Source organism: Seriola lalandi, unplaced genomic scaffold (assembly GCF_002814215.2).
Source record: "Seriola lalandi dorsalis isolate HSWRI2012SDOR001 ecotype SW California unplaced genomic scaffold, Sedor1 jcf7180002054929, whole genome shotgun sequence".
Classification (NCBI taxonomy): Eukaryota; Metazoa; Chordata; class Actinopteri; order Carangiformes; family Carangidae; genus Seriola; species Seriola lalandi.
This window is the reverse complement of record NW_019525481.1, coordinates 715,763-728,047: the sequence shown is the minus strand read 5'-3', so window position 1 is coordinate 728,047 and position 12,285 is coordinate 715,763. Positions and strand designations below refer to the sequence as shown.

General features: G+C 44.3%; 1 protein-coding gene across 1 annotated transcript in view; it reads right to left on the bottom strand.

The window, feature by feature from the left end:
- Positions 1–12,047, bottom strand: part of shank2b (SH3 and multiple ankyrin repeat domains 2b) — a 171,678-nt gene extending 159,631 nt beyond the window's left edge. Inside the window, exon 1 of the mRNA XM_087170118.1 lies at positions 11,985–12,047. Within this exon, the coding sequence (XP_087026244.1) occupies positions 11,985–11,996 (12 nt within the window). The 5' untranslated portion in view covers positions 11,997–12,047. The remainder of the gene's footprint in view (positions 1–11,984) is intronic.
- Between the last annotated feature and the right edge of the window lie 238 nt (positions 12,048–12,285).

Here is a 12,285-nt window from a genome sequence, read left to right as displayed (position 1 = left end):
GGGGGGTCGATGGTTTTCAGTCTGAACAGACATGAGCAGCATATGGAAGCGTCTCCTGCTCCGTTTGTGACACATGAGCTGTGACAAACGGGGGCTGCAGATACAGCGCCTTTGGACCCAGTGCACGCTCACAAAATGGGCCTGAAGCCATCAACGTGTCCATACGTATGTGGTGTAGTGTTTTCCAGACACACACACACACACACACACACACACACACACAGTGCAGTGAGTGGCAGCCTCAGCCGGGTCGTGTTAACCGAGCGGTGGATCCTATTTGTGTGCTGTCAGACGAGCAGCGAGCAGATCGGCGTTCGCTGCAGCTCATCAGCCTCATTACCCCCCCCCCCCGGCTCTCTGATGGTCACTGCTCCAGTCACTGTTAGCGTCTCTCTGAAGCCTCTCTGTGTCTTAACCAGGTTCACCTCAGATTAATGGGTGGGTCGCTCTCAGACCGGGTTCTGAAGTGGTCTCTGATGAGGAGGTGTTCCCGCTCTGAGTCGCTCCCTTCACTTCAGAGCAGAAGACGTTCATGACACAGTATTATCTTCAAAATGAAGCAGACTCTTGCTCCAACATATTCATATCATATCACATGGCCTCATACCCACAGACCCTCCTCCCCACCCTTAGAGGATATCACATTAGATTCAAACACAGTCTTGACAGTTTAAATAAATGCACCAGTTGAGCTCGTTCTCCCTTTTGCCAAATGTCAAGGCCTGGTAATATTTCAACACGAGACAAAACCCGGCTGTGAGCGATCCACACGACTCCACAGGCGCAGAGAGGGATTTGGCTGAGAGGGAGAAAGGGTCTCTGGGCCGAACACACTCCGTCTGCCACTCTACCCTCCCACCACCTCCTCCCGGCCCCCGAAATCTGTCCCTCTGCGGGCTCCAGCTATAATCCGGGCTGAGCTTCATGAAATAATATATTTCCACAGATATTTAAACTACGAGCACCGTGTTTATTCACTTTTAAAAGCTGCTCTATAATACATGAAGTCTACCACCGAGGAGGAGAGAGTGAAAAGCATCTGAGGCTCATAAATACTCAATCATTTTGAAGGGAAGTCCAGCGGAAAATTTACATCTGCAGAACATTTGAAATGACATCTGTTTATTTGCTTTTTGCTCCCTCATGCAGGGAATCAAATATTCATTTCAACAGGCACATTTTGGGTGAATGACGAAGTAAGTGTTGATATATTCATTGCACTGTGCAGATAGAAAACTCTTCATCATTATTATTATTATTATTATTATGTCATATTTGTTGTATCTGGAATTTCTACGTTCCTGTTGGACAAACCTGCAGTGAACCATGAACGTCCGGTGCCAGTGCAGAGCGGCGAAGAGTGAGGCTGTGCTAATTTCTCGATTCAGTTCTGATTCACAAGTTCCTGATTTGATTTGATTTGAATCAGATCGAGATATTTCTGTCACATTCTCAGAGAACTGAAGATGGAGCATCATTAAAAATGTCCACGTTTACAATGAGAATGAAAGCAGTTACAGTAATGTACTTTTCATCTAACATGACCAACAGTTTAGTCACACGTCTCTGGAGATAATAGGTAGGTTAAAAATATGCGTTGCTAACGGTTACAGTGTGAACGGACACACACAGCTTTCTGCTTCTCATCAGCTTCTTTTTGCACATATGGCTTTTCAGTGGAGCCACGTCAGCCATGTTTTTGTCTCTCTCGTCACATGATCGGATCTCGTTAGGTGTTACTGCGTAGAGACTGAAAAAGATCAATCTGTGGATTTTAATTAATCAATATCGGATTATTCAAATGAAGATTGATTTGAATCTGAGGATGGATTTTCGCCCGACTGCTGATGTAAAAATATTGATGAGTGCAGCTTTGACTCTCTGACCTGTTTTAACTGGAAATAAGATGCGTTCAAGACACCAAAGTGAAACCACGTAGCAGAGGAGACTCAGTCAAGTCTTCACGTCCACACGGCTACGATTTTATTTTACAACCCATCTATTGAGCGATGTTTTTTATTCTTTCAGAAAATCTGCTGGACCCGTTTTATTTTGAAAACTCTGGGGTTGTCTTGTTGTCTGGACGATGTCTACGTCATCGTTTACACCTTTGGAAACGTCACGGATACGGAGCTAAAATGTTCGTCTGGACGGAGAATGTTTTCGTTTGAAAATGCAAGTTTAAAATGAAAACGTCGCCGTGCGGACGTGATGAGACAACAGGTGGGAGCTGATCCCTGCGAACCCTTTCTTACAGCGCCACTTCCTGTGCATGACCTCAGCAGCTCCTGAGTGAAGCACAGAATCATATTTCTTGAAGTCTCAGCTTTGCCGCACTCTTCCATCTCCTTTATGCTTTCATTGTGCCTCTAATCATATTACTCTTATTAAGCATGCTGACATGACTCCACCCAAATGGGCCTCCGCCTCGCTGACTTCCCCTCCTTGCATCTCTGACTCATCATGATGAACGCTGTCATCCCTCCCTCCCTCCCTCCCTCCCTCCTTTACACATTGCTCATGTCTCTGTGGATGAGTCGGAGTAAAGAGGCCAACACACAGCGGAGTTCCTCCAAATTGAGAAGAGTCTAAATGGAGCGTAATAGGCCATCCTCCTTTTCTCCACTCCTCTTTTTATCTGCTCCGTCACTCCTCTCTTCCCGCTCGCTCCCCCGGTAGGCCTCGCCGCTCTGCGAGCGACTGAACGCTTATTTCCCCGAGAAGCAGATGCATGACAATTAATTAACTAAAGGCTTGGTGGGTTCTCATTACTCCTTCCGACTCTGTGTGTGTGTGTGTGTGTGTTTGTGTGTGTTCACGAGTCGCAGCGAGCGAGGTCAAGACAACAACAGATGCTTCCGTGTGCGCAGGGTTTTATGAGGTCTGTGGAGGTGTGTGTTGGTCGCTCCAGAGACTGCGGTCGCGGCGCGTTGACGGAAAAACGACAGATGGATTCTGACACAGAAACACACACATGTACAGAATCCAGACCCAGAGAGATGTGAGCGGAGGACAGGAGCTCACAGAGACTTAAAGCAGCAGTGACACTGACAAGTTGATTAAAGCAAACCAGTGTTTCCATGAAGAAGTAATGAGGGAGAGAAAGTTGATGATTGTTCTTTCCTTCCTCCCTCCTTACTGGCAGATGATCCCCCTCCGTCTCTCTGGATCTTATTGGAAACTTTAAGTCTGATACGTGACACAGAGCAGAGACGGGAGTAAAATTCAGTTTGTTTCCAAACAACAAATCCAAACAGAGCAGCGACTATTTGGAGAACTCCACTCCAAGAATGGATCTTCCTGTACTTGACTTCTTTACTGTATCTGCCACACATGCATCCTGTCACTGCTTTTAGAGCCACTGACATTTACAAGCTAACAAACAACATAAACAAATAAAAGATGCTAACTACGCTATCCGTTCTGAAAAAATGCTAACCACGGTAACTCAGGTCAGTCAGCCAATCAGAAGAGAGGAGGCTCTGAGCCTCTCTTCTGATTGGCTGACTGTTTTCTGAGTGATCCAATAAAAATATAGCAGATTTCAGGTAAAAACACTCAGAGAAACCAAATCCTACAAAGTTTGGATGGTGGGTCCAGGTGGGCGGGGCTTGGTGACTGCTTGGTTGTGACATCACAAAGTTCCAGAAGTCCTGACGGCTGGTTTTAAGGCTCAGTTTCTGAATACAGGCTGTGTGCATTTCTCTGTGGACTGAGGCTTTGATACTTTCACAGTATTAATATAGAAGCTAGAGCTGATCTATAATCACACTACACATGGACACAGACCTTTACACTGGAGGAGCTTTAACAACGGGAGGTTTTTTCTGTACTGAGGTGCATTTTTGTAAAGTCTTGTCTTATTGTGGACGGAGCGTCTAGGTTGTGGACACAGTCTCAGCAGGATGTTTACTGCCTTGCTTCCTGGAGATGGCAACTTAATGAGATTCTTTAGCCACTAACCCCCCACCGCCCCAGCCATGAAGCTTGTCTCCAGCCTTTTTGTGACCGGCTCTTGGTCGGTCATAACGTACACACAGTAACTGTTATTGGCACCTCCAGACTCAGACAAAAGCCCGCTCCTGCCCCCCCCCCCCACTAACGATGCTGAAGCGCAGGGCAAACAAATGAAAAAGAGGCTTCAATAATGGTCAAGGTGATAAAACCTTTTCTCCCTTTGTGTGTGACCTCCTCTGAGCCGCCGTATCTCCAGCAGATAAGACAGAGCACATCTGCGTCTCATATCACACTCCACAATGGCATCGGTCACAAAAAACCCCACACTTTGGTCTCTGTTACACAAATGTCACGCCTCGTCCCTCAACCGCCACCGTGAAGGTTTTCTGGGAAACCCGAGCCGTGGGTCTATTCTGCCCGTTTATCTTACCAATTTCAGAGCAGGGATTGAAAGAAACAGGGGGAGAAAAATGTGTGTGTTGTAATAGCAGGGCATCACCTAATACACTCTGTGTCTTCTGTTGTTAATTCCCGTTCCCTCTTCCTGCTCATGTGTACTTTTGGTGTGAAATTGCTTTTCTTCTGCTCTCAGCTCCGTGCGCATCTCGATCGCAGAGGAGGCACAATCTTTTCTGCAAGTTAAATGGCAGAGAGGGTGGCAGCCCCCTTAAATGAAAGCAATCATCGGGCCTTATCTCAATGGCTGTTTTGTATGTGCGATTGCCGCCCGCAAATCTATTAACCGGCAGCCCCAATTAGATTCTGGAACGAGGCAGAAAACAGCGGGAGAAGAAGAACGTGGATGTGCTGCCGATGAGATCACAACCGCAGAGGAATAACTGATAACATTTAGGAATTTACAAAAATGAGGAAAATCAGATTGAAAGAAAACGACTAGATTCAAACTGATCCAAACTTCCTGATTTCCAGATTCAGGTGTGTGTGCAGAACGTCAAATTACCTTTTCTTTGCCGCCCTGATTGAAACGCTCGAGGAGGAAGAGAGTCCCACAATCGGTCCATCACACTGAACACAATCCTGCCACACTCAGCATCAGTCACACTGTTGAACATCAGAACACAAACATCTGAATCTCCATCGTTTTCAAGCTTCAAATCAAACGTTTTTATGCAACAAAAGCCACATTTACATGCAGCTCACAACGTCGAGGAATTAATATGATTAAGGCCAAAACCAAACAGTAATTAAACTCTGCTTATCTGACAGTCAGAGCAAGTGTAAGCAGTGACATATGGAGCACAGCGATTTAATCTGAATTAATAAATACAGTGAATTCTGGTGTTTATCTACCTCGACTGCAGAGAACCAGACCTTTATATTTACAGAAACACTCAGTTAGTTAAACAAGTGGCTGCACTCAGTTCTACTTTGCTGTTTTTTTTTTATTCTGTTCATCATGTTTTAAGCTGCTGTCAGCGGAAGTGAAACATCCTTCACTTTCCTGCTTTTAATGAGAAATATGCAGAAGAAGAAGAAGAAGAATGAGTCAATAGAGAATTAAACAGTATTTCTATTTGAAAGGAAGAAACTCAGAGCAGCAGAGTGGTGGCTGTTGTTTTACTGATGACATTAATACTGCACTCTGTGTAGTTTCTTATGCTTTCCTCTGTTTTTTTATACCGGCCTATTTTATTTCCCAATCCTTCCTGTCGCAAATCATTCGTTTTGTTCATTCAGAATTTATAAAATTGACTTTTCCTTGAACTCTGATTAAAGGACAAGATCATTAAAAGGTCCCATCCAGTGTAAAGGTCTCTGTCCATGTGTTGATTGATTATAGATCAGGTCTAGCTTCTATATTAATACTGTGAAAGTATCAAAGCCTCAGTCCACAGAGAAATGCACACAGCCTGTATTCAGAAACTGAGCCTTAAAACCAGCCGTCAGGACTTCTGGAACTTTGTGATGTCACAACAAAGCAGTCACCAAGCCCCGCCCACCTGGACCCACCATCCAAACCTTGCAGGATTTGGTTTCTCTGAGTGTTTTTACCTGAAATCTGCTATATTTTTATTGGATCACTCAGAAAACAGTCAGCCAATCAGAAGAGAGGCTCAGAGCCTCCTCTCTTCTGATTGGCTGACTGACCTGAGTTACCGTGGTTAGCATTTTTTCAGAACGGATAGCATAGTTAGCATCTTTTATTTGTTTATGTTGTTTGTTAGCTTGTAAATGTCAGTGGCTCTAAAAGCAGTGACAGGATGCATGTGTGGCAGATACAGTCAGCCAATCAGAAGAGAGGCTCAGAGCCTCCTCTCTTCTGATTGGCTCACTGACCTGTTGTTACTAGAGCTCCAGAGAGAAGCCTGAGAGAGGAGATGTGAAACTACACTGAGATGGTTTTTGGTTCTTAAAACCACAAATATTTCTTCTTCTGGAGAAGAGGAAAATATTGAGCTTTAATATTCTTTATTTTCCTGTTGTCAATATAACTATAAAATTTTTCTTATGCCATTTGTGTTTTTTATCAATAAAGAAACAGTTGATGAAAACTGGTTTGGTTCATGTGTTTGTATCTTAGACTATGTGCACATTAAGCCAGCTAAATCAGAAAATGCTATTTTAAGTGTGAAAGGAACATCGATCCCGGTGTTTTTAAATGATTTTCACAAAGACCTGCATGTGCACCCTCATGAACCACACACCAACAATCTGAGGAAAAGGGTTAAATCTCCTCCTCCACAAACTCATCACCTGAAGCTTGTTACTACCCTGTGGTATCTGGGCAGGGAAACATTATCGTTTTCCAAAAGCTTCCTGTTTTCAGATTAATCCACAATTTTTTTGTTTTCTAAAAATAAAAAATAAATTTTTGGACCAAAAGGCCAAAGCTGCATTTTGCAATGTAACTGGCTCAGTGTGGATGACCTCCGTGTCCTTGGGGTGTTGAGACTTGCAGCATTGCTTGTTATTGTGCAGATCTGAACCTGCAGCGGTCGTAGTCAGGTTACAGGTTTTCTCTCAAATCAAAAGAAAAGCTGTGATTGTGGAGCATCTGTTTAGGAGTGAGCTTCCTCTTCCCTCCTCCTCCTCTTCACATTAGCTTGAATAAGAGCAGCAGTGGAGTAATGAATCCTCCTGACTGAGCGATCAAACTGGAGCAGCCATCGTCCTCTGATCAATAACTGTCACCACAGACACCAGGGACCAAATAACTGTCTCCCAGAAGCAGAAATCTGGGGAGGACAAGAGTGTGTGTGTGTGTGTGTGTGTGTGTGTGTGTGTGTGTGTGTGTGTGTGTGTGTGTGTGTGCTATACAAATGAGAAGGAGCCAGGAGTGAACATGGAGGGGAGACATGATGTGTGTGTGTGTGTGTGTGTGTGTGTGTGTGTGTGTGCTGTATACAGTATAAGCATTCTCCAGCCTGTCCCCCAGGTTGCCAGAAACAGTAGCTTATTAGGGCTAATTGGCTTCTTTAAGGACCTCCTGCTCATTATGTGGCCACTTTCAGCTGCTGCAGGGTCTGATCCTCCATCATGTGGCTGTGGGATCCATGTCACATCCATGTGTCAGGGTTACGCTTAAGCTACGACATCCCTGACACTTAGAGACTAAACTCAAATTATCTCATTTTTTAATTTGTGATTTCTCTGCAATTGTTTTACATGTAAATTAAAAAAGAAAATCAATCTCAATCTTGAATCTCAAAATTCCATTTAATTATAGATTATTAGTTATTGGATGTCCTGTAATAACTGCTCATGTCAGAGTCAGAATAAAAATCTAATTTACAACATTTTATAGTTTATATTTTTTTATATATAGCAGAATTTAATTTGCCACAATATAACATTATTATTTTTATTACAGAAAGCTCAATTCTTGACCCAGTCAATGTTTATCTATTCTGAAATTACTTCTTCATATTCTGTTTTTCTTTCCCATCTTTCCTGATCAGGATTTAAATTACTGCACACACACTCAGCGGATTTACAGTAAATGATGCAGGCACACACTCGATGGTGTTTGTGCATTTACCTCGTTGACGAAAGCCTGAGTGTTGGCTGAGAGCTTTTCCTACAGTCGGATCACAGCTGCGCTAAGTTACTGCTAATGCAGACCAAACATGTCCTGCTGCTGCTGCTGCTGCTGCTGCTGCTGCACGTTAAAAGGCAAACAGCGAGGACGGTTTTCTCTCCGAGCAGCCACAGGAAATGAAACGCATCCGACACCAAGGTAAAAAAAAAAAAAAAAAAAACACATTTAGGTTGTCAGTCGATCATTTATAATTTTTGGAAGAGAGCGTCTTAGTGCAGTTTGTGAGAGGCAGCACATTAACAAGGTGCCCAGCTCCTCTCAGTGCCAGCTGTTGAGTGGAAAACCTTCTTCGTTATCAAACAACATTTACTTCGACTCATCTGAAAGACGCTTTTATCCAAAGCGTCTTACAAGTGAGGGACGACACTAAAGCTTCAAGAACACAAACAAGATGATGCAATGTTTGCAGCTCTCAGTCATTTCCTACAGACGTCCGTGCTGTTCCAACCAAGCATCAACCTCCGGGGCAGAAAACTGAAGAACCAAAACCTGCAGTTCCTCCAATGACCACTAGGGTCCAGCTCCATCAGTGAGTCAATCCCCATAGACTCCCATGTTAAAATGTCCAACTTTACAGCAGAAATAAACATGTTTACAGGTGGGTGCCACAAACCGACATGTACGGAAGTCTTGAAAATCGCAAAATCACTAAAGAGGAAGTGGTTCTGCAGGTAACTGTTGCTGTTCGGATGGAGAGCCATTTTTTTTTTATTTAAAAAAAAATTATATTCTCAAAATAATCAGGCCAGATATTATTGCTGCTGAGCCAGTTTTGGCCGTCCAGTTGCCGACTACTGGTCTATGGTTACAAATCATTGTTACTGTTGCTGTTACCGCCGGTGACCACAGGTGTCGCCAAATCAACCACGACTTAAATTAACGGTAAATTCCGATAACCGCCCTGCGTAGTGATCTCTAGAACCTCACAGAACCACCGGCCGACCAGCAGGATGTTTCCTCAGTGAATCTGCTCATTGATCTTTACTCTGAATAAAACCAACACACACACACACACACACACACCCACACACGTAGGCAGGAACATATAGAGTATGAATTATTAATATACCCTATATGTGGTAAAAGTGGGTCAGTGTGGTGGTGTGTACTGTACGCTGCTCCTACAGCAGCACTCTGAGGTACAGTACATATGGAAAGATAATATTCAACTGTGTGTAGGAACCAACAGTTTCTGATCCTTGAACCCAAAAGTCTCGTTATGATTCACCTCCACTGTAACATGTTAATTAAATCTGACCTCTGGAAACGAGAAGACAGCAGAATGAGCTGACGAGAAGCAGCAGGTAAACTACCGACTGTTTTTCTTCAGGCGTTTTATCGATCAGCTTGAAAAACCTGAAACCAGAAGTTCACGACTGTGTGGGCTGAACCCACAAACTTACAAGAGAGAGAAAAGCTCTCGCAGTAGCATCACAGCCGGTGCTGCTGTTTGTGGAAGTCAGTGTTCGACAGACTGCAGGATCGTAGCAGCAAAACATCTTCGTCATGCTTCAACATTTTTCAGAAACAGGGCAGTGTCACGCTTCGGCGGGACACGCTGGTTTCTATCAACGCCGGCTCGCGTGGGTCTCCATGGAGATGACAGAAGAGTTGAGCCGAACTCTGCGGCTGCGACTCAACTGTGACGACACGACGACTCTGAGGTGCGTTTTGTCCACGGACTCACAAAAGCAGAACATTATCTGACCTGCTCGTTTCCACAGAGAATATAGTTCAAAGTGGGAGGGGGGGGTTTTGAAGCTCAGAGTAAGCTGCTCCACCGTCACCATCTTGGCAGTGTCTGACTCCGCCCCCTAACTCCTAGCTTATCCAAAAATGGTCAAAAAGGAGGGGCTTGTGAGGAGCCTAGACTTAGGTGCAAGCATAAGCTCACCCACATGTCACTCAAAGAGGCCACGCCCTCAATCCTCCATAACTTTAGCCCTTAATAAAATATAAACAGGTGAATTATATAAACAGGTGAGTTATATAAACAGGTGTCATGAAGGAGGAAATTAGCTCTAGAGACCAAAACAGTTTTTGTACCAGGCTGTAAACATGTTTATTTCTGCTGTAAAGTTGGACATTTTAACATGGGAGTCTATGGGGACTGACTCACTGTTGGAGCCAGACTCTAGTGGTCGTTATTAAAACACCACGCTCTCCAACAGTAATGACTGAGATCAGGGAACATGGCGACAAGAAACACGAGGAACAAACCTCAGCAGTCAGTCAGATACACTTGGAGGAGAAAACAAAGGCAGCCACTCTGCCAACAGTTTGTTGACACTGTTGTTGATAACGCTGGTGACTCAGATTTACAAGTCGTTGGCTGACCTCAGCGTTTTCCCTCCCGGCGGCTCGTTATCATGATTTACACTACAGCACGTCGCTGCAGCCGAAGCTCCAGCTGTAAGGAGTCTGATGTCACTGAGAGTTTTAACTTTCTTTAAAAAGGTTATCGCCTTCGTTCAAGGTTATCTCCTCCCGTCCTGCTTTTTCATTCTCGCCACCTAATCAGGAACTGCAGCAACTGCAGTTTTGGAAGGCGGCGGTCCTTCAGGCCCAGAGCACCGTGACTCAGAACCAGCATCTTCACTTTCTCTCTGCAGCTCCCCATCATTTATTCTCCGCTCCGTCTCTTTTCTTTGCCAAATTTGCTCATTTGGCTGCGAGCGCACTGTCTAAGTGAAAAAAACACACACACACACACACTCAGACCTTTGGTGTGTTTTCCATGTCCCACTTTTTATCTCTAAGCGGTCATATTGTCATCTGCCTCGCAGACTTTCCAGGCTGGTTTCCCTTGTATTAGCAGCCATCTGGGTCCAGACTAAATGAGTCCAATTAAAAAAAGAAAAACAACTCATCACACTCACAATGAAACAGCTACAATAGGTAATCTCTCTTATTGCACATCCCATGGCAGCGTTTTGAGATAAGTGCAAAAAGAAAAAGAAACATACAATAAAACAACATGCAGAGGAGAGATGAGGTGGGAGCTGGCGGCCGCTCAGAGAGAAGAAGAAGAAGAAGAAGAAGACGAAGACGAAGAAGACGAGGAGGGAAACGTCCAGGTGGAGCGACGTGGAACAATCAATGAGACTGAATGAGATAAATGACACAGATGGCTGCAAGATGAGCAGAGAGAATAAACACACACACACACACACACACACACACACACACACACACACACACACACAGAGACAATCACAAGGTTGGCGAGTTGGTGCTCTGACCACATTATATAACCACTGCTGTAACCACTCGGTGAATTCTCATTGTGTATAAACACATTTCTATCATTCACCTCAGAGAAGCTGCTGGTTCTTTTCTGTCACGGCAGAAATCCTAAAGTCCAGAGCGGCAGCTTCACCTCAGAGTCCGGAGGATCTGTACGACCCTCGCTCGTCACCGGCCACGTTTCCATCGCAGTTTTTCTCAAAATAAAAAAACTCGACAATAAGTTGTGAATGTTCTGTGTTTCCACTGAGTGATGTCATGGGAATAAAACTGGGGTTTCTCCTCTCGCGATATCGCTCTGATGAAACGTGACGTCAGATTTCCGGCATCTGCGTCTCGGTTGGAACTGGCTTCCTGTTCTGCAAGATTGGAGTTTCCATTACTAGTTTTTTAGTTTGCTATTTCAAACTGCACATTAAGCAGGTTAATGGAGACGCATCTACTGTTTGACCTGTTTACAACGCAGAACTCCAGCTCATTGGACGTGAAATCAAACATGAGCCAGCTTCAGGATTAATTGACGATGCAAACCATTTCTTTAAAGACCGAGCTTTGTGCACAGATTTCAGTGTTTACACCAGAGCTACATTTATTTAATTCACAATTAATGAAAAACAGTCAAAGTCGATCACCCTGAGCCGACTCCAGGTGACACATGAGAAAGACTCATCTCTCTTATTCATTCCCACTGTATTTTTAGCCTTTGACTGAGCCTACGTACCATTTCAGCCATAACATCCAGAGGAGGAAAGCTCTCTCCAGGAGGAGGTCCCACAGTTGTACCCAGGCTCCCTGAGAGGGGAGGGGAGGGGAGGGGAGGGGAGGGGAGAAGAGAAGGAGGGAGGGAGGAAACAGAGATGTCTACTGTAAATTAAATCATTGGAGCCTTCTGCATATTTCTACAGTCAAACATCAGCTTTAATATTTCATATCCACAGTGAGAAGTACATCGACTTCTACCACCATGAGAAATTACGTTCATGTACAACGACCAAACTGCAGCAGCAAATAATGTTTTGTAG